Here is a 25,535-nt window from a genome sequence, read left to right on the forward strand (position 1 = left end):
CGGAGGAATGTCATTTTTAGCCAATCAAACTAAGGGGTTCATAAAAAGTGAACCAATCCAGGATCTGATTCGAGAGGTGGGCGGGTCCACAAAAGGGTCTCAGGTGTACACGGGTATTGAAGTGAAATTGAGGGTTGCGCTGGTGCTCCAGGCTCGGTTTGCCAGGTATGGAGAGTGTGGGGCCTGGAAGGGAGGAGACGTCCGGAGGTGGGGGAGAAATCTGACCGAGATGCTAGTGAAGGGGAAGAGGTAGGGATGAGGATGCGAGAGAAGGTCAAGGGGAAGGGCTAAGAAGAGGATAAGAGATGAAGGAGGGAAGGATTGGGGAGATGGAGGGGGGGGGGGTTGAAGAAAGGTTCAGAGCAGTGTCTGGGAAAGGATGTGGCGCCCTTCAGGAGGCTCTTTGGTCTAAGGATGGAGGAGAGAGGTTGGCAGTGGGAAAGAAGAACAGATAGATGCCTGGTTTTCTACTCCCACCTTCACCACCCTTGTGTGACTCTTCTCCCCTCCCCCCGCCTTTTTGGGGCTCTTCTCTCCTCCCCTCTTTGTGGCTCTTCTCCCCCTCCTTCACCTGGCTCCTTTCTAGTTCCCCACCTCCATCTTGCTCATCTCACCCGTCCCCTTGCTTCTTTTGCTCCCCCACCCACCTTGCTCCTCTCGCTCCCCCCGCCCTCCCCTTTCAACTGACTCCTCTCTCTTCCCCCCTCCTTCACCTGGCTCTTTCCTTTACTGGGTTCTGTTCCCCTACCTTCCCAGCTTTCTAAATTGTTTTTCAGCTAACAGGATCTTCCTTTGCAGTCTTGCTCCTCATAGAGCGAGGTGCTCCAAATGTGCCCAGAAGGAAGATCATAAGGATCATAGATTTAGAGCTAGAAAGAACTTGAGAAGCCATCTAGCCCTACCCAAAGCATCTACTCTGTGTTAGGCACTGAGAATATAAAAACATAAGGGAAACATGTATGTATATACGTGTATATGTAAGTTTATACATAAAGATATAATAAATGCAAGATAGTTTAAGGAAGAAAGGTACTAGCAATTGAAGGGAAACAGAATAGTCTCCATGTAAAAGGTAGTACTCGACATCCCATCTCCTTTTCCTTTAGAGATTCATGTTATTTTGGGTACCTGCATGGGTTCTTGCAGATCTTCTTGGGTAATTAACAAAGGGCTTTCATTGGGAGACTCCAACTGGAGAACTCCACATCCAAATATCATATTAGAGTCTTCCCTGGGTTACATTTTAGTTAAATCAAGTTGATTTGATTTAAATTGTTCCTCAGGACCACTCAATGGAATATTGGTGGCTGGTTTTTTTTTTTTTAAGTATAGTCTTATAAGATATGATCTTAGATTCATCACTTGAGTATCCATATCTGTTTTACAGGTAGAGAAACTTCATTAAAATATTACCATACAGGGTCATTCCACTTCAGTTTTCTTCTGATGCTTCATTGTGATGTGAAGGACATCTTATGTTCTTGAAGTCTATGCCAACAGATTGCATCTCTGACAGGTCCTACCAAGCTGGAAAAGCTTCTATGGACCAGGTGATAGACATTATATATCTTTCATCTAAGGACCAGCCTAGCTAAAGACACTAACTACCAGGTTGACCACAGGGTGATGGATTTTTCAGCCATAGCAACTCTCAAGGACTGTCCCCTGGGTATTAGAAGAAATATCATTTTTATTCATTGGAGGGAGTACCCCCACCCATGAAATAACAAAATCCTAAATTATCGATGAAAAAGGTCTCTTCCAACCTTGTGATTCCCTCTCTAGCCATTAAACCAATGCCTGTATGACATTAGAGAAGGTCCTAACTTCTATTCTCTCAATTCCTACATCTATAAAATGTGTGTTTGGGATTAAATCAGTGGTTCTCGAACTCTCTTTGGTTATAACAGTGTTATTATTTGCCATAAGGAATCTCAAGACACTAAATATTTTAAATTGGCAACACAGAAGGGTCTCTGGAGCAATGGACTTTGGGGTTCTTCTACCTCCCCTTCCCTTCACCCACTCCTTTATCCTTTTCTTTAATTTCCCAGGAATCACTGTGGAGATGGCAAATTCGTATCTTCCAGGATTAGAGCTGGTATTGTGATCTTCCCTATATTAGGAGGAGCAGACAGCAAAAACTGCAGCTAGGAACAGGGACTAGGAATTTCACAGCATACCTTTTAATAACCACTAGATTACTTGTAGCTCTAAATGCTAAGGTAACCCCTAAGATAATGCCCTGTATTTAAGACTTCTAGAATGTTCTGCTGACTTATAGAGCAATTCAGCCAGTATTTATGAAATGTCTACAATTGTTTAATGTTCGAGATGCTGGGAATACAAAGAAAATAACAAATAGTCCCTGTCCTGGTCCAGGACCTTACATTCTACTGGGGAATATAACATGTACACAGATAAGTATAATACACAAGGTGAGGAGTGAAAGGGGAAAAGAAACAGATGAGACAAAGTTCTCTAGAAATATTGGAGGAGGGAAAGAATAGTCATAGCTGCAATCAGGATCGGGAAATACTTCATAGAACTGGTAGTAGCTGCTAAGAAGAAAGTAACTGCTTGAAGAAAGAAAAATTTAGAAAAGTGGAGATGAAAAGAGAGTGCTTTAGAGGCATGGCAAATGACTTGTGTAAATGCATAGAGATGGGAAATTACTAACTCTTCCTAAATTCAACTAGTCTGTTTGACTGGAACATAAATTGAGTAAATGGAAGAAATTTGAAATAAAGATGAAAAGGTAGATTAGAACCACATTTTAGAGGACATTCAATGCCAAGCTAAGATATGTGTTTTGTCCTAAAGGCAGCAGAGAGTCATGGAAGATTTTTGAGCATGGGAATGTCACAGTCAGACCTTTATCTTGCTAAGATTATTTTGGTGACTCTATGAAAGTTATGCTAGAGAAAGGAGAAACCAAAGGTGGGGAGATCAGTTAAGAGGCCTTTGCAGTAATCTAGAAAAGAGATGAAATTCTGAAATAATATGACAGCAAAAAGAAGGGGAGGTAATGCAGATAAAATTGAGATCTTGACAACTGGTCAGATAGGATGGGGTAAGTAAGAGGACAGGGTCAAAAGTGACTTTGAAACATGTACGTGATATATTGCTTGCCTTCTCAAGGAGTGGGGAAGGGGCAAGAGTGCCAAGGACAATTAGAAACTCAAAAAATTTTTAAATGAATTTTAAACTTTTTTTACATATAATTTAGAAATATTTAAGGAAATGATTTTAAAATATATGTTTAAATTACTGTGAAATTACAAACCTTGATAGAAACAGGAAAGTTTTGTTTAAAAAAAAAAGAAAAGAGGAAAGTTTACAGTAGTGGAGGTTTGGGGGAGAGGAGTGTGTGAAAAAATTCTGTTTTGGACATGCTGAGTTTGAGATACCAGAGGGGTATCTAGGAGATGACAAGACCATCTAAGAGAGGCATTAGGACTGGAGATAAATGTATGAGTCACCTACCTAAAGGTGCTAGATAGATATAGTAGTAGGTGAAGGCTATTAAGAAAGAGAATATCGAGGAAAAGAATGTTCAGGATGGAGCCTTGGGGCATACTCACACTAAGGGATAGGAGATGGATGGTGAGCCAGCAAAGGAGACTGAGAAGTGGCAGTCAGAGGGATGGAAGGTGAGCTAGGGAAGCATAGTATCACAAAAGCCAAGGGAGGAAAGAATATCAAAAGGGTAGGGTCTGGTTTAAAAAAAAAAAAGTCTTGTGCAATTTCAGTAGAGTGGTTTGGATGGGAGTCAGATTTCAAGGTACCAAGAAGTGAATAAACAATAAAGAAGTGGAAGCAGTCAGTATTCCCTCACTAGGAGTTCATACATATAGAAACTATTATAGGCCAAAAAAAAAAAAGAAAGAAGAAAAGAAAAAAGGGCAGCTGTGTGGTACATTAGATAGTGCACCCAGACCTGGATTCAGAAGGACCTGAGTTCAAATCCAACCTCAGACACTTGACACTAGCTGTGTGACCCTGGGCAAGTCACTTATCTCCCATTAACTGGCAAAAAAAGAAAAAAAACCCTAAAAACTATTATATAAAAGAAAGAGAAATAGTGCAATAGCTTGAGGGGAAAGTAGAATCAGGTAAAAGGGTTTTTGTTTTTTGTTTTTTAAGAAGGAAGGAGGCAGTGGCAGCTAGGTGGCACAGTGGATAAAGCACCAGCCCTGGATTTAGGAGGACCTGAGTTAAAATCTGGCCTCGGACACTTGACACTAGCTGTGTGACCTTGGGCAAGTCACTTAACCCTTAGGGGGCAGCTAGGTGGCGCAGTGGATAAAGTCATTTAACCCTCATTGCCCTGCCCTACTCCCCAAAAAAGAATGAAAGAGGCTGTCAGCAACAGGGAAAGAGGCGATAAATGGGGAGAAATTAAATATGAGAGTGATAGGGGAATAATTGAAGTTATCCTCCCAGATGGATGGAATCAAGGGCACAAGTAGAGCAGTTACCCTGGCAAGTAGAAGAATCACCTCATCCTGAGTAGAGCAAATAAGTGAAATTATTGGTTTTTGAAGTATTGACTGGGGAAGAAAAAGGACCTCATGGGGACCCCCCTCTCAATTTTTTTTCAACAAAACAAGTACATCTCAGCAAGGATTGTAGGTGTAATGTTGAGAGCTTAGAAAGAAAGGATAAGGTTTGGAATATCAACTGCAGTGATTGTAATTAATAATCAATCCACAAAGGGTTGCCTTCAGCAGTGAGACTCCAGTTGAGATTATATAGCATGAATTTGTAACGGACTCAACATGGATTTGTTTTGTAACTTCTAGCAGTATTCAGGCAGTGGTGGGGAGAATTTACTAAAAGACTGCATTATAAGCAATAGACTAGTTGGGTAGATAGAAACATTAATCAAACAAAAAAGTTTGACAGAAGACTATTCTGTAACCAACAAGGAAAGGAGTCTGTGATTAAGATTATGGGGAACTTCAACCAACTTGGAACACAAAGGATTAAAAAATAATCTCAGAATAAGTATATAGGGAAGCAGTTCAAGTCAAAGGGAAGTGGAGTGAGAACAGCTTCATAATACAGAAGGAGGCACTGGGCCTAGGAGTACTTAGAGTAGTCTACTTCTCTACAAAGAAACTGCAGAGTATGGTAAGAAAAGCACTAGATTAAAGATCAGAATACCTGAGTCTTGAGTTCCATATATAATGAATTCCACTCATAAACTGTGTGACTTTAGGCAAGTCAGTTAATCTCTCTGAGCCTCCATTTCCACATCTGTAAAATGGGAGTAATAGCTGTTCTTCGTACTTCAGTTATTGTGAAGACCAAATGAGATAATAAATGTGAAAGTAATTGGAAAATTAAAGTGTGTGTGTGTGTGTGTGTGTGTGTGTGTGAGTGTGTGTGTGTGATTGTCATGCTGGTATGATAAATGAGACCAGTTTTCATAAGATATGTTATGCACCCTTTTCTTATCTCCATTTTTCCTTGCTTTAAAACTACCAGTAGTATGTACCTTTGGACATTGCTTAGTCCTTGACAATAAGGACTTAAGAAATTATTGAGGGGCAGCTAGATGGCGCAGTGGATAGAGCACCGGCCCTGGAGTCAGGAGTACCTGAGTTCAAATCCGGCCTCAGACACTTAACACTTACTAGCTGTGTGACCCTGGGCAAGTCACTTAACCCCAATTGCCTCACTTAAAAAAAAAATTAATTAATAAATAAATAAATTATTGAGCCCTAGTATTTAGGATAAACATTAAGGAGGCTGCTGGTTCTATGAGAACAGTGATAAAGGTAAAAGATTCTCTGTGGGTAAGCACAGATAAGCATGTAAAGGAATACGGGGGAAGCTTTACTTCTCCAAAAATGGAAGGATTGTCTCTACTGTTAAATTAGCCCATACATCCTCCATCCCTTAAAGTTAGTTTTGTCATAAACACACCTCTGATCAAAGAAGCTGCTTTGGTAGCACTTAGCAGAGACATGAGGCTTGCAGTGAAAAGAATGATTTAGGATCAGAGGACGGGAGTTCTAGTCTCAGCTCTGCCTTTTACTACTTGCATGACCTTGGGCAAGTCACAGAACCTCTCTGTGCCTCTCTTTGCTTATTGTGTGAAAAGGAGGAGTTTGGACAAGATGACCTTTAAGATCCCTTTCAGCTCTAGATTGATGATCCCAAAGCCCTTTTTGTCTAGTATTACCATCTGCTTGTCAGGGTTGTTATAGAGATATCTGCATGGAATGAGAGGATAGAATCAAGGAACTATAAGGATCTAGGAATCCATGATTATATTGGAATTCATATCAGGATCCAGGGGAGAACAAAAGTCCTTCCTCTCTTCCATTCCTCCTGACCAGCTAATCTCTAGTCTCTTCAGTGTAGAGAAAGCTGAAGGTAACTATACCTTCCCTACTAGTTTAGGACTAGTCATCCAGGGACAGAAGCAGCTGAGTGATAGAACCCTCAGCTTTCATCTTTTTCATTTCTAACAGCTTTGGTTTAGGCTCTATGTCTTGAGCTGCTACATGATAACCTAACCTAACAAATGACAGGCATAAGCCTTCTATTGGGGATAAATTTCTAGGTGTTGTCTGTTGCATAATTTTTTTGTTTTGTTTTGCAGGGCAATGAGGTTTAAGTGACTTGCCCACTTGCTTGCTTGCCCTTACTTGCTAGTAAGTGTCAAGTGTCTGAGGCCAGATTTGAACTCAGGTCCTCCTGAATGCAGGGCTGGTGCTTCATCCACTGTGCCACTTAACCACCTCTGTTACATTATTGATGAGAAATATTAACAGGTTCTCTCTAGCCACTACCATGCTTGGTTCTCAAGGGGAAGCAGAAAAATTAGCAGGTCCTATGTAGACATTGCTAGAATAACCAAATGTCAAGGCACAAACACCGTTTTAAACACTATGTATTTTTTGCTTCAATACTGGATACACAAAGGTGGAGAATGAAAGACTTCTGAAGGCCCTCAACAACTGTGGTAGGCTATCTAAACTCCCCAAATATGAAACATATGAAGAGAAACCCTCTTACTGGTAAGAAGCAAGAAAGTGACTATCCGGCTACGATAGAATTCAGTCCCCAGGAATTGGCTCCATGTTGTCTTATCATCTTGACACCCTCATCTTTGTCCCTAGTGTAGCTCCTGATAGAGAAGCCCCCCCGTAGTGCTGAAGTGAGAAATGAGCCGCTTCCTGAATGTGCTGCGCAGCTGGTTGGTTATAGTGTCTATTATAGCCATGGGGAACACACTGCAGAGCTTCCGAGACCACACCTTCCTCTATGAAAAGCTGTACACTGGCAAGCCAGACCTGGGTAAGTATCCTGGCCATCATATTCTATCCAGGAGTGGGGCATGCTGATGTTCCAGTGCTCAATAAGTTCTCTTTTTTAATAATTAAAAAAATTTTTTGTTCATTTTGAAGTTGACAAGCACCAACAAATATGAGCATTTCCATAGTCAAAGAAGAAGAAAGGAAATTATACATGAAGCCTCCATTATGTATAGCTTGGGTTTTTTAAAATATATAACACGTTGGCTCCTAAGGTATCCTGCTTATCTGTGTTTCCCTCTGAACTACCTTCTCTTCTGTATGCCTTTTAAATGCTTTACTGATGTTCTTATTCTTTTTTCCTACTTCTCTATCATTACAGCCCCCCCAATATCCACCTTCCAAAAGATTATAAAACAAAAAAATCTTCTTTGTAAGCAATAAACATAGTCAAACAAAACAAATCTACACGTTGGCTATGACCAAAACTGTGTGGCAGTGAGCTCTCTTTTTCCAAGAAAGAACCCTAGGTAGAAAGCTGAACAGGACCAAATGTGGCTATATCAGCAGACTGGCACCTCTTTGGGCAGTTATGTGACACAGCGGATACATTGCCTGGCCTGAAGTTAGAAAGACTCTTCTTCAGTTCAAATCTGGCCTCAGATACTCACTAGCTGTGTGACCCTGGGTAAGTCACCTAATCCTGTTTGCCTCAGTTTTCCTCATCTGTAAAATGAGCTGGAGAAGGAAATGCAAACCACTCCAGTATCTTTGCCAAGAAAACCCCAAATGGGGTCACGAAGAGCTAGACATGACCAAATGACTGAACAACAACAAATGGCAACTCCTTTCCTTTGTGAGATCCCACAGGAATGTTGCTCTCATTTCTTATATAGTTTTTTAGTAGCCTTTCTTATGATCTTATAACCTTTTATGAAATAAACAAGGCAAGTGGTTCATTGGATTTTCCTACTGAAAGATGGAGAATAACTTACCTACGGTCCCAGCAAAGTCAAGGGACATTCCCCAAAGGGAAAAAATTCAAATTCCCTTCCCTTGACCGGATACCCTAGAAGAATTGTTTTCCTATGTAGAGGGACATTAGAGATAGTCATTTCGTTTTTTTCAGAGCTTCTCTGCTGTGAATGCTGTAAGATTTCTTATTTCTCTGATGTGATATGGACTGTGTAGAGCCAGCATGGAGAATGAAGATGTTTCTGGCCTCAGCAAGATCTCCTAGCAGCTGACAGTTCTGTGTCACATTTATAGCTAATACCTACATAGAAATCCCGTCCCTATTGTCTGCAGCATCTGGGAGGAGAGTGAGATGGTCTAGCTATGCCTGAATTTAAACAAAAACCACTACAAAATACATAAGAAGAAAAGTGTCTGGAGAAATGAGTAGGATTGACCTTTTAAAAAACTTTTACCAAAAAGAGTTCATAATCCTAAATGTATATTTACTGTTTCTTAATTACCAGGCAACCCTCCCCAAGCTTTTCAGGCCTTTAGAAGACCTTAATCATTGCTCCCAGTTCATATAACTTCCTGGACAGATCATTCGCCCTGTCCCCAACTATTCCAAGAATTCCTATTAAGGCCAAGCCAGTTTTTATTGTCACATTTGAGATTAATACAGAGAGCTAGAAGGGGTTTAGCCTTACGTATCCGTAATAGAAAAGAGTAGGAACCTCCCCCCCCCCTAACAGTTGCCAAGAGTAAAACTCTTCAATAAAACTATAGGCATCTGTAGGTTGTCCAAAGGATGGAAAGTTGTCCCCATCAACTCTTAACATTAGATAATTTGGTGGCACAGTGAATAGAATTGGAGTTAGAAAGACCTTAACAGGCACATACTAACTTCATGTACTGGCAGGGCAAGTCAGCCACTGTTTACCTCGGTTTCCCCATGTGTAAAGTAGGGATAATCAGAGCATTTATGTCACAGTGTTGTTGTGAGAATCAAATGGAGATAATATTTGTAAGTGCTTTGGCAGACCTTAACAAATGCTACTTCTTATTAGCAGTAATATAATTAGCTGGACCACAAGTCAGAGAGAAGGAAGGAACCTTTTAGTTGTTGCCAAGGGCAATAAGCCACAAGAAGCCTCAGACTGACCAGATAAGGTGATCCCCATTAGCTCTTAACAGTAAATGAGAAAGAAGGGGAGTTCAACTGAAAAGATATTGTGGCATTGCTAAACAAACTTTATTCTCCCATCTGTCATCTCCCAACTGGATAACATTAATTTACTATCCTTAGGAATACTCTGAAATACTACCCTACAAATGTCAGCCGACACATAATCTGATTAAAATTAATGGCATATACTAATCTAGTATTTATACCAGCTAGAAAAAAATTACCTTTTCTATGTTACTATTTATAGCAAGTAAAATTGGCTGGAGTATGGCTCGTAGTTTTTAATTTATTCAGTGTGGTGCACTCAAACTAACAGTGTGCATGTCTTAACATTTTCAGCTCATCACAGAGTGAGAAAGGCATGATGGGAGTAAGGGGAGGCTTAGGTGTGGGGTCTCTATGATTTAGAAATCTATAATTCTTGGATTTCGGAATGCTGAGACAGTGGTTACATAGCAATAATAGCTCTAACATTTGTCAGTCTCTTGTGACATGGGACACTAGGAAAGTAACTTTGCCTCCACAGTGATGATACATGCCCAGTCTTTTTACAGATGAAACTTAATTATGACCTATGTTTTGGGAACTGTGGTAGGAGTAGCACATGTTTATATAGACTGAGCTGCTTTATCCTTTGTCATTAATAAAGTCATTTTTAGGGCATTTCATGAGCCCAAACCTGAATTGCTGAACTGGCCTAAATTAGGTCTGACCCAGAATATATGGCATAGTAAGCAATATCTAATTGAATCTAAAAAGGGCATAAATCCAGTCTACCAAAAGCAACTCTTTGGGGAGAAAACAAAAGTAACCACAGGTTGCAAAGGAAATTAGTCTTTCTGGGACCAAGTGTGCAGAACTCCCCATTTTAGCTACTTTAAAAGAGGAAAAAAGCAATCCCCCAACCAGGGTCTGTAACTGGTTTGGGTGAATTTGTACAAGCAAATCCTCTGTAAGTTATAATAATCAAAGTAAACTGTCCTTATGTATTAGGCAGTTAGAGGCAGAATTGAATGAGCTTTTTTTTGATCTAGTAACATTCGTAATCTCATTGAAAGCAAACAATCCAGCTTTTCTGAAAGCCATTAATAAGAGCATGGGATAATTGGATTCTGCTATGTTTTTACTTTCCCTTTCCCAGCCTTCTTGGGTGTCCATCATGCCTAACCCTACAGAGTGAATGGTTATAACAAGAGCATAGTAAAAAAAAAAGGTTTAGCAAAAAGGTTAGCTGGACCAAAGATAGCATGAGGGCTAACTTTTTTTTTTTTGGTTGGGCAACAGGGGTTAATGTGACTTGCCCAGGTTCACCACAGCTAGTAAGTGTCAAGTATCTGAGGTTGGATTTGAATCAGGTTCCCTCCTGAATCTAGGGCCAATGCTTTATCCACTGCGCCACCTAGCTGCCCCGATAACAGAATCTTGTATCTGATATTCCAGTCACCTGAGACTGTTCTCTTCTCCACTATCCTTCCCCCACTTTAACAATGCTTGAACCATGAATTCATTGCAAAGAATGTCTGCCAAATATTTTGGAAACAGTTTAATTCAGAAGAGTCTAATGATTGAGGGTGGGATTTAGAATTGCAATGATACATTCCATGGTCCATTAAAATGCAATTAAAATGATTTTATTAATAACAAAGGATGTAATACATATAAATGGCCACTTCCCTTGGCCCCACATTCACCACAGCAATGAGCCACAGGGCAATGAGAATTTGATACCAAGTCCCCATTAACTGGGCCTTTTATACACAGATGGCAAGAAATTCAAATTAATGGTGATCCTAAGAGCAACCTCCCCTGCCCCATGTCAAGAAAGCAAACCAACCTACACAAGACAAGTGATGTATTATCATAGAGGCAATGCTAAAAGGTGGAATTGAAAAGCCAGCCATCTCATACAGCATTTTATGAGAGACACAAAATGTTTGATTCCCACTAGAGTTGTCAATTGCCTTGCCCAAAGGGAGTGTCAGAGTACACAGAGACATATCATGGCGGGTAACATAACTTTGCTCATGACCAATCTCTCCCCTAGACGCTGGAAAGTAGTTTGATTGAGCCTAATTCAGAGGATATAGGTATAGCGTCAGTAGGGAGCCTGTGGATTCATCTCTCGTAAGGCCAGATGTGAGCATCTGCTTCATTCTAGAGATTCTGGAACCTTTCTTGAATCAATCCTGGAACAGTTCTGCTTTTCCTTCTGTCCATTCTCAGGTATTAGACAAGATCTCTAGGAACAGCTCTGAGCTTTAACAGAATTCCTCTGCCTCTTCTGGTCTTAACCTTCATAAGGATGTCAGACCCAGAATGGGCTCTAGAGACAGAAAGAATGAAGTAGGATGAATGTGAACAGTTGCCATAATGTCTTCTATAACTGTATAGGTTTTCCCATTTCTCTATTCTTTCTCTAGCCTGTCCTCTTCTGTAAGTTCTTATTCCTACTTCCTTAATGTTGGCATTCCCGAAGGTTCTATGCAGGACATTCTTCTCTTTTCTCTGAAAGAAAAGAGTTAACTCTATTGTGAGGATTGGAATTGTACCCCCTACTGGAGAGATACTGTAGGGAAGCTCCGCCATGAGGAGAAGCCATGTGAGGACAAGCCAGGTGCCATTAGTGTCTGGAAGCTTGCTGGCTTGCAGCTGTAGAGCCAATTGTTAGTTCTGTCAATCAAGCTGCCAGCCAATTAGCTTGGAGCTGTGTGTGTGTGGACAGCCCTGTTTGCTATTGGAGAGGAGGCTTCTGGGAGGAGGAAGGAAGTGTTAGGGTCTTTTGAGTTCCTGACCTCGGTTGGTGAGGTCGGATGATGGGGTCTCTTAGAAATAGTTAGATCTTTACCTCTCTCTATCTCCCCACCTACTTCTGATTGCTCTTTATAAAGTCTTAAAGTCTAAACTCTTGCTAAAGCTTCTAATTGATGGTGACCATCATTAGATTTTTTAGACAGTCTAGCTAGAATTTTAGCCACCATACAGATGAGCAACTTTACACTATGAACATATGTATCTCTCACCCCTGACCTTTCTCTCTTATTTTCTGATATGCATCCCAGATACCCTAAAGATAGTTCTATGCAGAAAGTCTCATGTACATTTCAATTCATTCATGTCTAAAAGTAAACTTTCGGTCCACTCCTTTATTTGTCCTTCTGTGAGGAGAACCTGTGAGCTGTCATTCCATCTAGCTTCAACTAATTTGTTTTCTGGTTTCACTTAGAATGTGACTGTTAATGTAAATGTGTTTCTATTTTTTCAATATTATATTAACTTTGTATTGGACAGAGATCTCACATTTAATATCAACAGTTAAATTATATTTCAGATTAAAAATCTATAATTTTATATATTACCTGAATATAAAGATTGCAACAATTTAAAAATCTTAGAAGGACCATAGCCCTTAGGTACTTTCACAGATATGAATAAGAGGAGAATTCTAGAGGCTTTTATTCCCCCACCCCCCCCACCCCCTTTAATTTAACAAATACTTATTAAGCATCTGCTACTTGCAAGGTACTGGGCAAGGCCCTAGCAGAAACAAAGACCAAAATGGAACGTGAAATACTCACTGTCCTCAAGAAACTTGTGTTCAAGTAGACAGATAAAAGATATATTTGAAACTGAAAATTACCATTTTTCTGATCCCTGTAAGATATTTTTTAAACCTTTGTTGATACTCTTTGGCTTTTTTTGGATACTTTTAAAGTTTTTACTTTGTCTTCATTTCCCAATATATTTCTCCCCCATTTCCTTCACAAAGAGACATTCCTTATAACAAAGATTTAAAAAGAGAGAAAAAATAATTCAGTAAAACTAACCAACATATCCAGTAGGTCTGACAATCTATGCAATGTACAACACACATTGTCCCCCACCTCTTCAAAGGAGGGTATGAAGTACATTTTCTCATTTTTTTCTTTGTAGCCAGGCTTGGTCATTCATTTTAATTATCCAGTATTCAGTTTATGGCTTTTTTTGTTCTTTCCATACCCATTGTTTTCTTAGTATTATAAGGGTAGAATTTCTTAAAGGAAAAGGGAGACAATAAAAAAGTAAGATAGTTCTGACTATATAACATTAAAAATCTTTTACACCAAATAAGATAAAGACAAAATGAGGAAATAAAGGACAGAAGAGACATTTGTATCCAATATTGTTGATTTTTTAAAGTCTTGTATTCAGAATATCTAAGGAATTAACATAAATGTATTATACTTGTGGCAAGATGGAGTGCAGGAGAAGTATAGCCAGCTCCCCCCTTAATACAACTCTTCCACAAATATCTAGAAAATGTTTCCAAACCAATCTTTTTAAATTTTATTATTTATTTATTTTTAGTGGTTTTAGGAATTTTGAATTCCAAATTCTCTCTCCCTCCAGCTCCCTTCCCCACTGAGAAAAGCAAGGGATAGGATATCAGTTATACATGTGAAATCATGCAAAGCATATTTCCATATTAGCCATGTTGCAAAAGGGGGGAAAGAAAAAAAAGTGAAAAAATATTTCAATTTGCACTCAGAATTCATCAGTTTTTTCTGGAGGTATATAACATTTCTTATCATGAGTCCTTCTGAATTGTCTTGGATCATTGTTTCAATCAGAGTAGCCAAGTCGTTCACAATTGATTATTTTTAGAATATTGATGTTACTGTGTACAGTGTTCTGGTTCTGTTACATTTCATTTGCATCAGTTCATGTAAGCCTTTCTAGGTTTTTCTGAAACCATCCTATTCACTCTTCTTATACCACAGTAGTATTCGATCACAATCATATACCACCACTTGTTCAGCCATTTCCTCAGTTGATGGTCATCCCCTCAATTTTCAATTCTTTGCCACCACAAAGAGAGCTACCAAAAATATTTTTGTACATATAGGCTCATTCCTTTTCCTTTGAATCCTTGAAAAGCTGAACAAGAAATTTTTTAAGAACCAAAAAATGATTTAAAAAAAACAAACTAGTTCTCTTTAGAGAAAAATTGAGGAAAGAAATGAGAACTATGGAAGAATGATTTGGAAAGAGAATTAACAACTTGGCATAGGAGGCACAGAAGCTTAACCAAGAAAAAGGCTCCCTGATATAAGAATTTACCAAATAGAAGCTAATGACACAATAAGACAAGAAATATTAAAACAGTCAAAAGTCTGGGGAAAAAATAAAAGAAAATGTAAAGTATCTCATAGAAAAACAACTAACCTGAAAAACAGATGAAGGAAAAATAATTTAAGAATTATCAGAATACCTGAAAGCCATGACACCCCCTGCCCTCTCCCCAAAAAATCCTAGATATTATACTTCAAGAAATCATAAGAGCTAACTGCCCAGTCTCTTAGAACCAGAGGGTTTAAAAAGAAGAAGAAGAACCAGAGAGTAAACAAAGCCCAGCGGAAGGGATAGAGAAATTCTGTTTAAAATAACTGCAGACAATATCAAATACTTGGGAGTCTACCCAGCAAGACAAACCTAGGAACTAAATGAACACAATTTCAAGACATTTTTCACACAAATAATATCAGATCTAAACAACTGGGGAAATATCAATTGCTCATGGGTAGGCCAAGCTAAGAAATAAAAATGACAATTCTACATTATTTACTTATGTGGGAACCAATTTTTAATTGGGGAGTGTTAGCTAAGCGGCTCGCCGCAATATTGGGGCAAGGAAGGAGACCAGCAGCCTCCCTCAAAACAACAGGATTGGGGTCGGCTAGATAGCACAGTGGATAAAGCACCGGCCCTGGATTCAGGAGTACCTGAGTTCAAATTCGGCCTCAGACACTTGACACTTACTAGCTGTGTGACCCTGGGCAAGTCACTTAACCCCCATTGCCCTGCAAAAAAAAAAAAAAAAAAACAGAACAGGAGTTATTTTAACAAGAACGAACTTTAAAAAAAAAAAAACAGGATCAGTAGGATCAAGGGAAAGGAAATAAAATGGGGAAATGGAAATTATACAACCTGAAAAACACCACCACCCAGCCACCCAGGAATCAGCTGAGAATACACAGCAGAGCTCCTGTCGCCTTCCAGCTTCCAGCTAGAATGGCAAATTCTCTCCATTCCCAGAAACCCCACACAGCCCCCAACCAATTGTCTGGCCACTCTGACAGTCACATGACTGCCCTCACTAGGCTTCCAATCATTATAATTTTGCCAGGCCCATGTAGGCCTCGGCGAGTGGTGATGATGTGAGGTGCCAGCACCATGACAACGGCTACAACTTTGCAGAGCCCCAGGCCAGTGCGTGCCAAGGCATAAAAACCTCAAATAACAATTAATTCTTTACCGGTACTTTATTTGGTACCATGTCAATCAAACTACCAAAAACTACTTTATAGAGCTAGAAAAAATAATAAAATTCATCTGGAAAAACAAAAGTCAAGAATATCAAGTGAATAAATGGGGGAAAAAAGTGAAGGAAGGTGTCTCAGCAGAACCAGATCTCAAACTGTATTATATTTGATCATTATCAAAACAGTCTGGTAGTAGCCAAGAAATAGAGTGATGGCTTAGTGGAATAGTTGGGCATACAATGCATAGTAGTAAGTAGCCATAGTAATCTATTGTTTGACAAGCCCAAAAACCCAAGATTTTGAGACAAGAATCACTATTTGACAAAAACTCCTAGCAATAACTGGAAAGCAGTTTGGTAGAAACTAGGGATAGACCAACAATCCCACACCTTATACCAAGATAATAAGGTCAAATGGATATATGATTTAAATGTAAGGGGTGATATCATAAGCTAATTATAGGAGCACGAACCCTAACCCTAACCCTAATGTCAGATTTATGGATAAGGGAAGAATTTATGACTAAATAATAGAGAGAGATCATTACAGGATGTAAAATGGATCATTTTAATTACATCAAATTAAAAAGGTTTTGCCAAACAAAACCAATTCAGCCAACAGAAGGAAAACAGGAAACTTGCTTGGCGGGGGCGGGGGGGGGGGGGGATTAACATCAAGTTTCAAGTTGCTCAAATACAATGTGGGCCAAAAATCACAAAGGGATTTCAATATTTAATAACTCCATTTTTTGTTTTTAGTTTACAATACCATACCATGATATACAGTATATTAGGAAATTAATTTATATTATACATGAAAAATCAAATCTCATAAATGGCAAAAAATAAAGAAAAAATAATTTTCAAAAAGTTACTAAAGCATCATGACTTGGCCCACCCTATACAAAGAGAACTGAGTCAAATTTATAAGAATATGGGTCATTCCCCAATTGATAAATGGTCAAAGGATATAAACAGGTAGTTGTCAGAAGAAATCAAAGTTATACATAATCATATGAAAAAATGCTTAAATCTATTGATAAGAGAAATGTAAATTAAAACAACTTTAGGAGATAAGATTTGAAAAAGTGCTGCTAAAAGTGAAAGGGAGTCAGTCAGGGAAGAACACAAGCATTTTCTTACAGCGGTGAGAGACCAGTAGAGATTAGATGACAGATTTGTAATGGAGCTAATCAGCAATTATACAGTTTCCCATAGCATCTTGCAGCAGGTTGTGAGTAGGAACAGAGCCTTCTCTGTTGCTGAATGGTGGGTGAGATACCCATATTATTGTTTGGAATGGGACAAGTGAAAATGAGACAAAGGGGAAGGGATGTGAAAGTTGAGGACAGCATAAAGTTGAACTGGATAATTGGAGTTAAAATTGCCTCTGGTTTTGGTGTCAGTGTCCAACCTTCTGGTGATAAGCCTTTCTTTGTTGATATAGGCTTGAACTGGTGGGTTTGTTTTTCCCTTCCTCATACCCCACATCAATTAAAATCTGTATCCTTAACCCACTGGCTAGGCTTTTGTTGTCCATTTCTTTTGAAATATATTGAAATATATTTTTATTAGTCTTTTTTTGTTTTTACATCAGCTTAGATTTTTCCTCCAGTCCCACCCTCCTCATAAAGAGCCATCCTTTATTAAAAAAAATTTTTTAAAAGGAAGAAGGGGAAAAATTAGCAAAACATCAATATATTTTCTAAAAATCTGATATTATTTGCAATGTTCCATAACCATGGGTCCCCTTCCCTCTACAAAGGAGCATGGGGGTGTTTAAAAAAAAATTTAACTGTAACTAATCTGAAAAATTATATAACTGGACTTATATGAAAAATTATATCTAGCTGAAAAATTATAACTAGGTTCGGTCACCATTCAACGTAAAAATATATTTTTCACTAACTGGTGGGCCTAATCTATGGACTCCTGGATGGCTGTCTGACTGCTTTTAATTTAGTATGGACCATTTAAAAAATCCCCCACTGCTTCTCCCAAATTGATAAGCGAATGGCCTCTTTTTTTTAATAATCAAAGCAGGGTTTATTTATAAAAATAAATGTAGGAGATAAGGGTAAAGAAATGCAAAGTATATGACCTGAAACACTCTCAACTTTCTCTCTTGCTTGCCTGTGTCTCTCGCCTGAGGATATGCTGCCACTACCACCTGGGCCTGTAGCCATGCCTTCCTTGGACCAGTTCACCTTCAGTCCTCTCCAACTTTCTCAGTCCTCTCCCTTTCACTTTTTTTCTCCTTCACTCCAGCTTCCCCTGTGCTTCTTCTCCCACCCCATCTCTCAGCATCTCTACCTTCTCGCTAGCTCTCCTCCACTTTCACTATCAGCCCCTCTTGCTTTCACTGCTCGCTTCCTTTCGTGTCTCTGTAGCATCCTTGTAGCGTCCCCCAGCTATGTCTGTGCTACCCTTTTTCTGTCTCTCTCTCGCTGTCCCGTGCTTCTTCTCCCCTCACCATAGTGACCCCCTTCCAGTGTCTCTTTTTATTAACCTCCTCTCTTAGGTGAAACTCGGGCTGGCCCTCCCAGGGCCGCAGCAGAGCTCCTGTGGGCCTGTGAGGCTTATGGGTCTGGGGCGGTTTCAGAGAGAGCCATAGTGCTGGGGGAAGGGCATGGCCCATTTGGGGTGCCCCAAGCCAATTTCAGTCGCTCACAGGGGAGAGATGCTTCTTCTTTGGAGTCAAGTATATTCTTTACAATTTCCCACCATTCATCTTCATGAATAGTTTTTGTTCTTTCTGCTTACATTGATGTAATCATTGTGTATGTTTTTTTTCTGGCTACTTACTTCACTTTGCATCAGTTCATGTAAGTTTTTCCATGTTTCTTTATATTCATCTTATTCATCATTTCTTATAGCACAGAAAGAGTACATTAAATGCATGCAACACAATTTGTTTCCTATTATTTGCTATAACAAAAAGTCCAATGCATGTGGAGCCTTTCTTATCAATTACTTTGTTGGGATATATACCTAGCTGTGGAATTTCTCAGTCAAAATTTCTGAGCATTTTAGCCACTTATCTGAATAATACCAAATTGCTTTCCAGAATTTACAGCTCGACAAAGAATTCATTACTATGCCTGTCTTTCCATACTCTTTTCAACATCGTCTATTCCCATATCCTGTCATCTTTAACGATTTGCTGGGAGTGAGGCAACAACCTTGAGCGTTCTATTTCCATGTCTTGTAATTGTTAGTCATTTGGAGATTTCTTTGATATGGTTGTTAATAGTTTGCAATTTTTTTTTTTTGAGAATTGTCTATTCATATGCTCCAGGGGCAGCTAGGTGGTGCAGTGGATAGAGCACTGGCCCTGGATTCAGGAGGACCTGAGTTCAAATCCGGCCTCAGACACTTGACACTTACTAGCTGTGTGATCCTGGGCAAGTCACTTCACCCCAATTGCCTCACCAAAAAAAAAAGAAAGAAAAAGAGGTATTCATATGCTCCAACCACTTCTCTTAAGGATTGACTTTTAGTCCTAAATACTTCTGTTAGTCTTCAATATATCTTGGATAATACTAAACTCTTATCAGTTATTTGATACAAAGATTTTTTTTTCTTTGTAGACTATTTCAATAGTCTCTTAATCAGTCTTCCTACTGCCACTCTCTCCTCCACTCCATCTTTTGTAGTGCTGTCAGATTAGTTCTCCTTATGTACAACCTTATTGTATCATTTCTCTGCTTAAAATCTTACAACCTGTCACAAACTCTACCTTTTCAGCCTTTTTGTACCACTTCCCTAGCGAAAATGGATATCCCTTATGCATATACTGTATTAACCTGCCTGTGTATATTTTTGCTACCCTATATTCCTGGAATATCCCTTCTTGCCTTGCCCAACTGCAATTTCTTTCATGAAGCATTCTTTGCTTTCCTTCTACTACACCCTAGACAGTAATAATCCTTCTTTTCCCACTCTACTTACCTTCTACCACCATGAACTTTGTATAACACTTATCTGGACCTTTCTTATGCATCCGTGTCTTTGTGTATTTGTGTGTGTGTGTGTGTGTGTGTGTGTGTGTGTGTGTGTGTGTTTATATATAGGAGATATATATATATATATACATATATATATATCCTATACTGTCTTCTAGATTTATGAATTCTGTGAAGAGCTGGATAACTTATTTTTTTTCCCCGCACATGCTATCTAGTACCTAAGCATGATTAGCTCCTCACAGTACTTAATAAATAATTGCTGTGGTTGAAGTTCTGTGACAGGTACCTTGTTTGCCCACCAGTGGAAAATGTTATAGGTCAACAACTCTCACTTTCAAGAGACCTGACCACTTTACACTTCCCCAAAAGTAGTCCGCCATAATCCCCTTGTTACACATATCACAGCTTCTCCTCTGCCCAACCAGAGCCATTTCACGTCCAGCTCCCTTTCCCCAATAAGTTCCCCTTGGTTACAGATCAGATTTTGGGAGCCTGGAAGAAATATACCTTATTAACATTCTTCTGCTGAGCTTCTTTCTTCCATTTCTCTACCACACAGTGAATGGTCTCCAAGCCCGGACCTTTGGCATCTGGACTCTGCTCTCATCAGTGATTCGCTGCTTCTGTGCCATTGATATCCACAACAAGACGTAAGTAAAGGAAAAGGGAGCTTCAGCGTCCTTTGGGGATTCAGACACCAGGGAAACATGCAGCCCCATTCTCAGCCGGCTGATTAATCATAATTATGTTCAGTTCATATTGCTAACAGTGTTTAAATCACCTCTGCTCCCATAGGGCCCAAGACCCTCGGTTTAATAGTGTCTTTAAGGGCTTAAGAGACTTTTGAGCCAATAGTGTAAATTGGTGCTGTTGCCCTAGTGGTGCCCATTATTTTTTATATTGTCTCCAAAGTTACCCAGAATAGCTTCTTTTATGTACACTAACTGTACTCTTAGAAAGCAGAAGAAATTAGGCATCACAGTCCTCTTCTTAAAGCAGTGAGTCATCAGGAATAAGTCTAGAGATCCTGCCTGTTCTATCTAATGTCTCACTTGTCTATTAGGAGATTTGTATATTTGTATGTGAGCATTTTATGACTAACTCCATTTTTACAAAAGAAAATCGCATTGCTTCAAACTTGTTCAAAATCAGAGAGTGATTTAATCTTGTACACCAGCATTTCAAAAGCAGAATTTCACATAATATGAATGGGGCTGGAGAGTTAAGGAAAAGACGTTGAAAGAATTTCAATGATAGTAGTATTTTCCCATCTAAAGTATTAATGGTTTTAGATCTAGGCATGTTGTTGTTCAGTCCTTCAGTTGTGTCTGACTTTATGGGTTTTCTGGGCAAAGATACTGGAGTGGTTTGCCATTGCCATCTCCAGTGTGTTCCCATTTTACAGATGAGGTACTGAAGCAAATAGAGTTTAAGTGACTTGCCCAGGACAGCTAGTCTGAGGCCACATGTAAACTCAGATCTTCTGACTCCAGGCCCAGTGCTCTATGCACTGTACCACATAGCTGTTCCGGATCTATGCAGAGAGGTCAGTATTTATAGTGTGAAAATGGACTTCTTTTCCTCTGAAATTTCCCTGTCTTCCATTTACCCTAACCCACTGGACTAGCATTTATGGGTTCCAATTAGTATATATCAAACCTCAAAATGTCTGATGGCCACAATTTAATTTGGAAAGTATTCCTGTTTTATCCTTTTTTGAACCACTGGGGGGTGCCCAAAGCTTTCTTTTCTTCAGCACTCACTCAACCAAAATTCCCCAGGCATTTTTCAAGAGCCCTTGAAAAGCCAGGCTTCTTACAACGCCAGCTTTTCTATACTCATTTCAGAATTTCATTCCTGGTCCCTTGGCTGGCTAGTGGCCAGGATACCAAAGTGAACTGAACTGAGAGAGGCTGCCTCTGAGAAATCTGGAGAGACTGTTCTCATTATGGATTCCACAGGCTCATTGTAATATTTGGGATCTGAAATGGTGCCATTTTATCTCTGTATCCTTAAGTGTGACTCCTGCCAAAGAATCACCCCTCTGCCAAGGTGAGAGATGGGTTGTTTTCTAAATGTGTGTATCATCTGCTAGCTGGCTGTGCTATGACCAGAGGCAACCCTTAAGCAGGTCAGCAAAGGACAACTGATGAGAGACTGAAGGCAGCTTTGTTCAGTGGCTAGAGCCTGGGACTTTATTAGAGAAATGTTCCAGTCCTAGCTCTCCTACTAACTAGGTGCAAGTTGTTAAGCTAGTGATGGGCCATGCCTGCCTCAGTTTCTCATCTATAAAATAAGGTGACACTTAAATGTAACCCTTAGAACTATTTTTGAAAATAGAACAGAATGTTAAAAATGCTATACAAGGTGAAACAATCCTATTAAATGTAGGGGTAGATTTTTGTTTACTCTTAGAATGAACTTTTGTTTTACTAACCCTTCCCCCCAGAGCATTTTCTTTGCCATCACAAGTGATCTTTTCCATAGGAAAACTCCAAGGTCCCTTCTTTCAGCCCTCTTTAGTCCCCAGACTATTATCTATCTGCCCATGCTTGGAGGAATATTGGACTTGAAACCACCTCAAATAGATTAGCTGAGTGATCCTAAGAAAGTCACTTAGCCTCTGGCCCCAGTTTCTTAATTTACCTTAGCAGGTTTGTTGTGGGGATTACATGAGAAAATGTTTGTAAAGGCTGGACCCTGAGGGCAGTGGTGGTTTGCAAAACTTAAAGCTTCATACAAATGCCATGTCATGTCCCCATCCTCACCAGGGCAGGTTCTAACTACCCTTTAAGACCTGACTCACAAAACGACCTTCATCACGATTTCCCCAAAGTGAACCCTCACAGCAAGTCTGAAACTCTTCTGCAATCACAGTGGCTTAGCCTACTGTTTCACTGGATCTATATCCATTGGTTGATACATGGAAAGTCGCCCCTGCCTGGATGTCCCACCTACCCAGCAAATGAAAACCTTCAGTGGGGTTCTTTGATTGTATTGACTTGGGCAATGGCTGAGAAGGAAGCCAAGACAGAATTCAGCTTATTTCTAGAACTCCTCTGAGAACTTGGGGAGCACGTGCTTTCTCTTGCCAGGATCCTCTCTTCCCATTGAATGTTTTTCTATGTTGCGTCCCCTGGATTCTTTCCTGCCGGGTCGTATTTTCTGCACCTCCCAAACAGTAACTTCCACACTCCCCCTATCTGTTCTTCTGCAGCCTCTACCACATTACACTCTGGACCTTCTTCCTTGCTTTGGGGCATTTTCTCACTGAGGTGTTTGTATTCGAGACAGCTGCTCCGACGGTTGGAGTCCTGGCCCCATTGATGGTGGCAAGTGAGTATAAAGCTGCTGCCCAACTCCCCCTCATTGAAGAATGAATGGTTCATATTCCCTCCAAGCTGGGCCTGAATGTGGGAGGGTAGGAATGAAATGACAGTTACCACGTTCATGCCAAAGACTTGATCAGTGGGTGACTTTTTCTTGTGTATTTAAGGTTTCTCTGTCTTTGGGATGCTGCTTGGGCTGCAGTACCTGGAGGTAGAACGAGTGTCCCGGCATAAGAAGAGAAAATGAAGCCCTGTGTCCAGCTCCTGTTTGCCAGCATCACTTACCCACGGCTGAGCCTTCCTCTACTGTGTTCTCTCCCCACCTATCCTGGTGTCTTTTCTCTCCTTGACCATTAGCCCCCTATTCCACTCCTGTTCTCTTAGTGTTTTGAATTGCTGCCACAGCTAGGTTTCCCTATCCTGACCTCTACCTTCTTTTTTGGTTTCATCAGTTGATTTTACTTGTGTGGGGGCGGGGGGAAGATGAGAGCTGGAAATCCTAAAGTTGTCATCCTATCACAAAGCATCATCTCTAATAGAACTTTGGTACCAGGGACCTGACTGATTAGAATGGGGTCTCCTCTCCCACTGGGACCAGGACTCTTCAAAATTACTAAGATAAGAAAATGGCCCTGTGAACCAGCAAACCCATAGAAAGCTATGTGTTACTTCTGAATTTGGAGAGGAAAGATCTATGTCTTATTGTAGACCTTATGAAAATTGATGTCTATGTAGGTTGTTTTGTAATAAATGGTAAACAAATATGTGCTTCCTTGGGTCTTTTTGCTCTAATTTCATCTAACCGAGTAAGAGTTCCCCTGCCTCACCTGTGTGTCCTAAGGCAAGAGAAGAAAATGTAGCAATTACTACACTTCCACATCATTAAAATAATCACTCTCCTTATTTTAAAGTGGCCCAAGGTCCACTTAGCCTTCATCTCTAATAGCAATGAGCTTTTAATTTCTTGTTTGTCATGCATTTCCCATGCACTCAGAAAAATCCTTCCCCTAGGTCTGGAGTTCACAGTTATACCCATAGTTACCAGGACTGTATCTGATATCTTTCAAAAAGAAATGAATAGTTGAGAAAGCAGAGGGGAAACCTGTATTTAGGCCCTACACAAGTAAGGAGTCATTAGAAGCCAGAGGGTAAAACCTTGTAAGCCACATGCCAACAAAACACGTGAGGCAGCATGGAGTGGTAAAGAGAAAGCCAGATTTGAAATCAGGCACACCCAGGTTCAAACTGTACCTCTGGGGCGCAGCTAGATGGCGCAGTGGATAGAGCACCAGCCCTGGATTCAGGAGGACCTGAGTTCAAATCTGGCCTCAGACACTTGACACTTACTAGCTGTGTGACCCTGGGCAAGTCATTTAACCCCCATTGCCCTGCAAAAACAAACCAAAAAACCAAACTGTACCTCTGCTACTACCAGCGTTGTCCTGGAGCTAACCAAGATAAGTAAAAATGAACATGACCAGGGTGCCCAGCAAACATTAAGGAGGATCACAGGGAAAGAGGCTATGGAAAAAGAGTTGGATGGACAAGGGATAGGATAGGATAGTAGATAGGACCAGGAGACAATGGAAGAGTGGCCAAAAAAAAACGGGAGGGGGGAGGGGGCGGGCAAAGTGAGGGAAGGAAAAGAATGTAACGGCATACAGAAATAAAGACATGTGACTTGCTTTCAGTCAAGAAGTTTGATATTATATGATTAGGTCCCAAGCTCTGTGGCACGACTAATTGCTGTGAGCATTCAGAAAAGAAATTAACGAAGGACAAAGTAAATCAGGCAAGTCTTTGTGGTAGGGTTAAGATGTAAACTGGGATTGAAATATGATTCTGGACTTCTGAAACCTCAACCGTTTGTGCCTGATGAGTATGGAGGAAGGTATACATAAAAATCTCCTATTTCAGATTCTTATAAAGACATTGAAAATCTAATAACACAACCACATTACATTGGCTGCAATATAATAACAAATGCCAAAGGGCACCTGAATTCAAGTTATAATGCAGTGTAATACAGTGACCAATCTTAGTGCTAGACCAGACTACAAAATGTTTCTCATCAGAGAAAGGGAGAGAGGGGACTGGGTGCAGTCAGTTTTGTTTCTCTGATTCTGTTCCAAGAGGATGTATTTGGAATATGGCAGGTGGAAAAATTAAAAGTATCAAAACTTATGAATAACTTAGTATTTTATGTAGCTTCTCTGTTTGGAGTATCAGATAACTTTGTAAAGATACTATAACAGGCAGCTAGATGGCGCAGTGGATGGAGCACCAGCCCTGGAGTCAGGAGGATGTGAGTTCAAATCCAGCCTCAGACCCTTGACACTTACTAGCTGTGTGACCCTGGACAAGTACTTAACCCCAATTGCCTCACAAAAAAATAAAAGATATTATAACGATTGTCCCCATTATTACTTATTAAGAAACTGACAATTTGACAGTTTAAGTTGTCCGTATTCACACAACAGGGGAGTTGCCAGAGGTAGGATGTGACCCTTTGTCTCCCCAATTCTG

General features: G+C 40.0%; 1 protein-coding gene across 4 annotated transcripts; it reads left to right on the forward strand.

Annotated features, from left to right (window-relative positions):
- Nucleotides 1-50: 50 nt before the first annotated feature.
- ERG28 (ergosterol biosynthesis 28 homolog) lies at nt 51-23,771 on the forward strand. 4 transcript variants are annotated; one of them, XM_043988843.1, is made up of 6 exons: nt 151-165; nt 6,940-7,034; nt 7,137-7,314; nt 20,240-20,330; nt 22,898-23,016; nt 23,177-23,771. In XM_043988843.1, the coding sequence occupies exons 3-6, from the start codon at nt 7,182-7,184 to the stop codon at nt 23,254-23,256; spliced, it is 423 nt and encodes a 140-aa protein (XP_043844778.1). In that variant the 5' UTR covers nt 151-165; nt 6,940-7,034; nt 7,137-7,181; the 3' UTR covers nt 23,257-23,771. The 4 variants fall into 4 exon arrangements, with proteins under 4 accessions (XP_043844779.1, XP_043844782.1, XP_043844781.1 ...); XM_043988844.1 differs by lacking the exon at nt 6,940-7,034 and having other exon boundaries at nt 51-165; XM_043988847.1 differs by lacking the exon at nt 6,940-7,034 and having other exon boundaries at nt 58-165; nt 7,142-7,314.
- The last annotated feature ends 1,764 nt before the right edge of the window (nt 23,772-25,535 follow it).

This window comes from Dromiciops gliroides, chromosome 2 (genome assembly GCF_019393635.1).
Source record: "Dromiciops gliroides isolate mDroGli1 chromosome 2, mDroGli1.pri, whole genome shotgun sequence".
Lineage (NCBI taxonomy): Eukaryota > Metazoa > Chordata > Mammalia > Microbiotheria > Microbiotheriidae > Dromiciops > Dromiciops gliroides.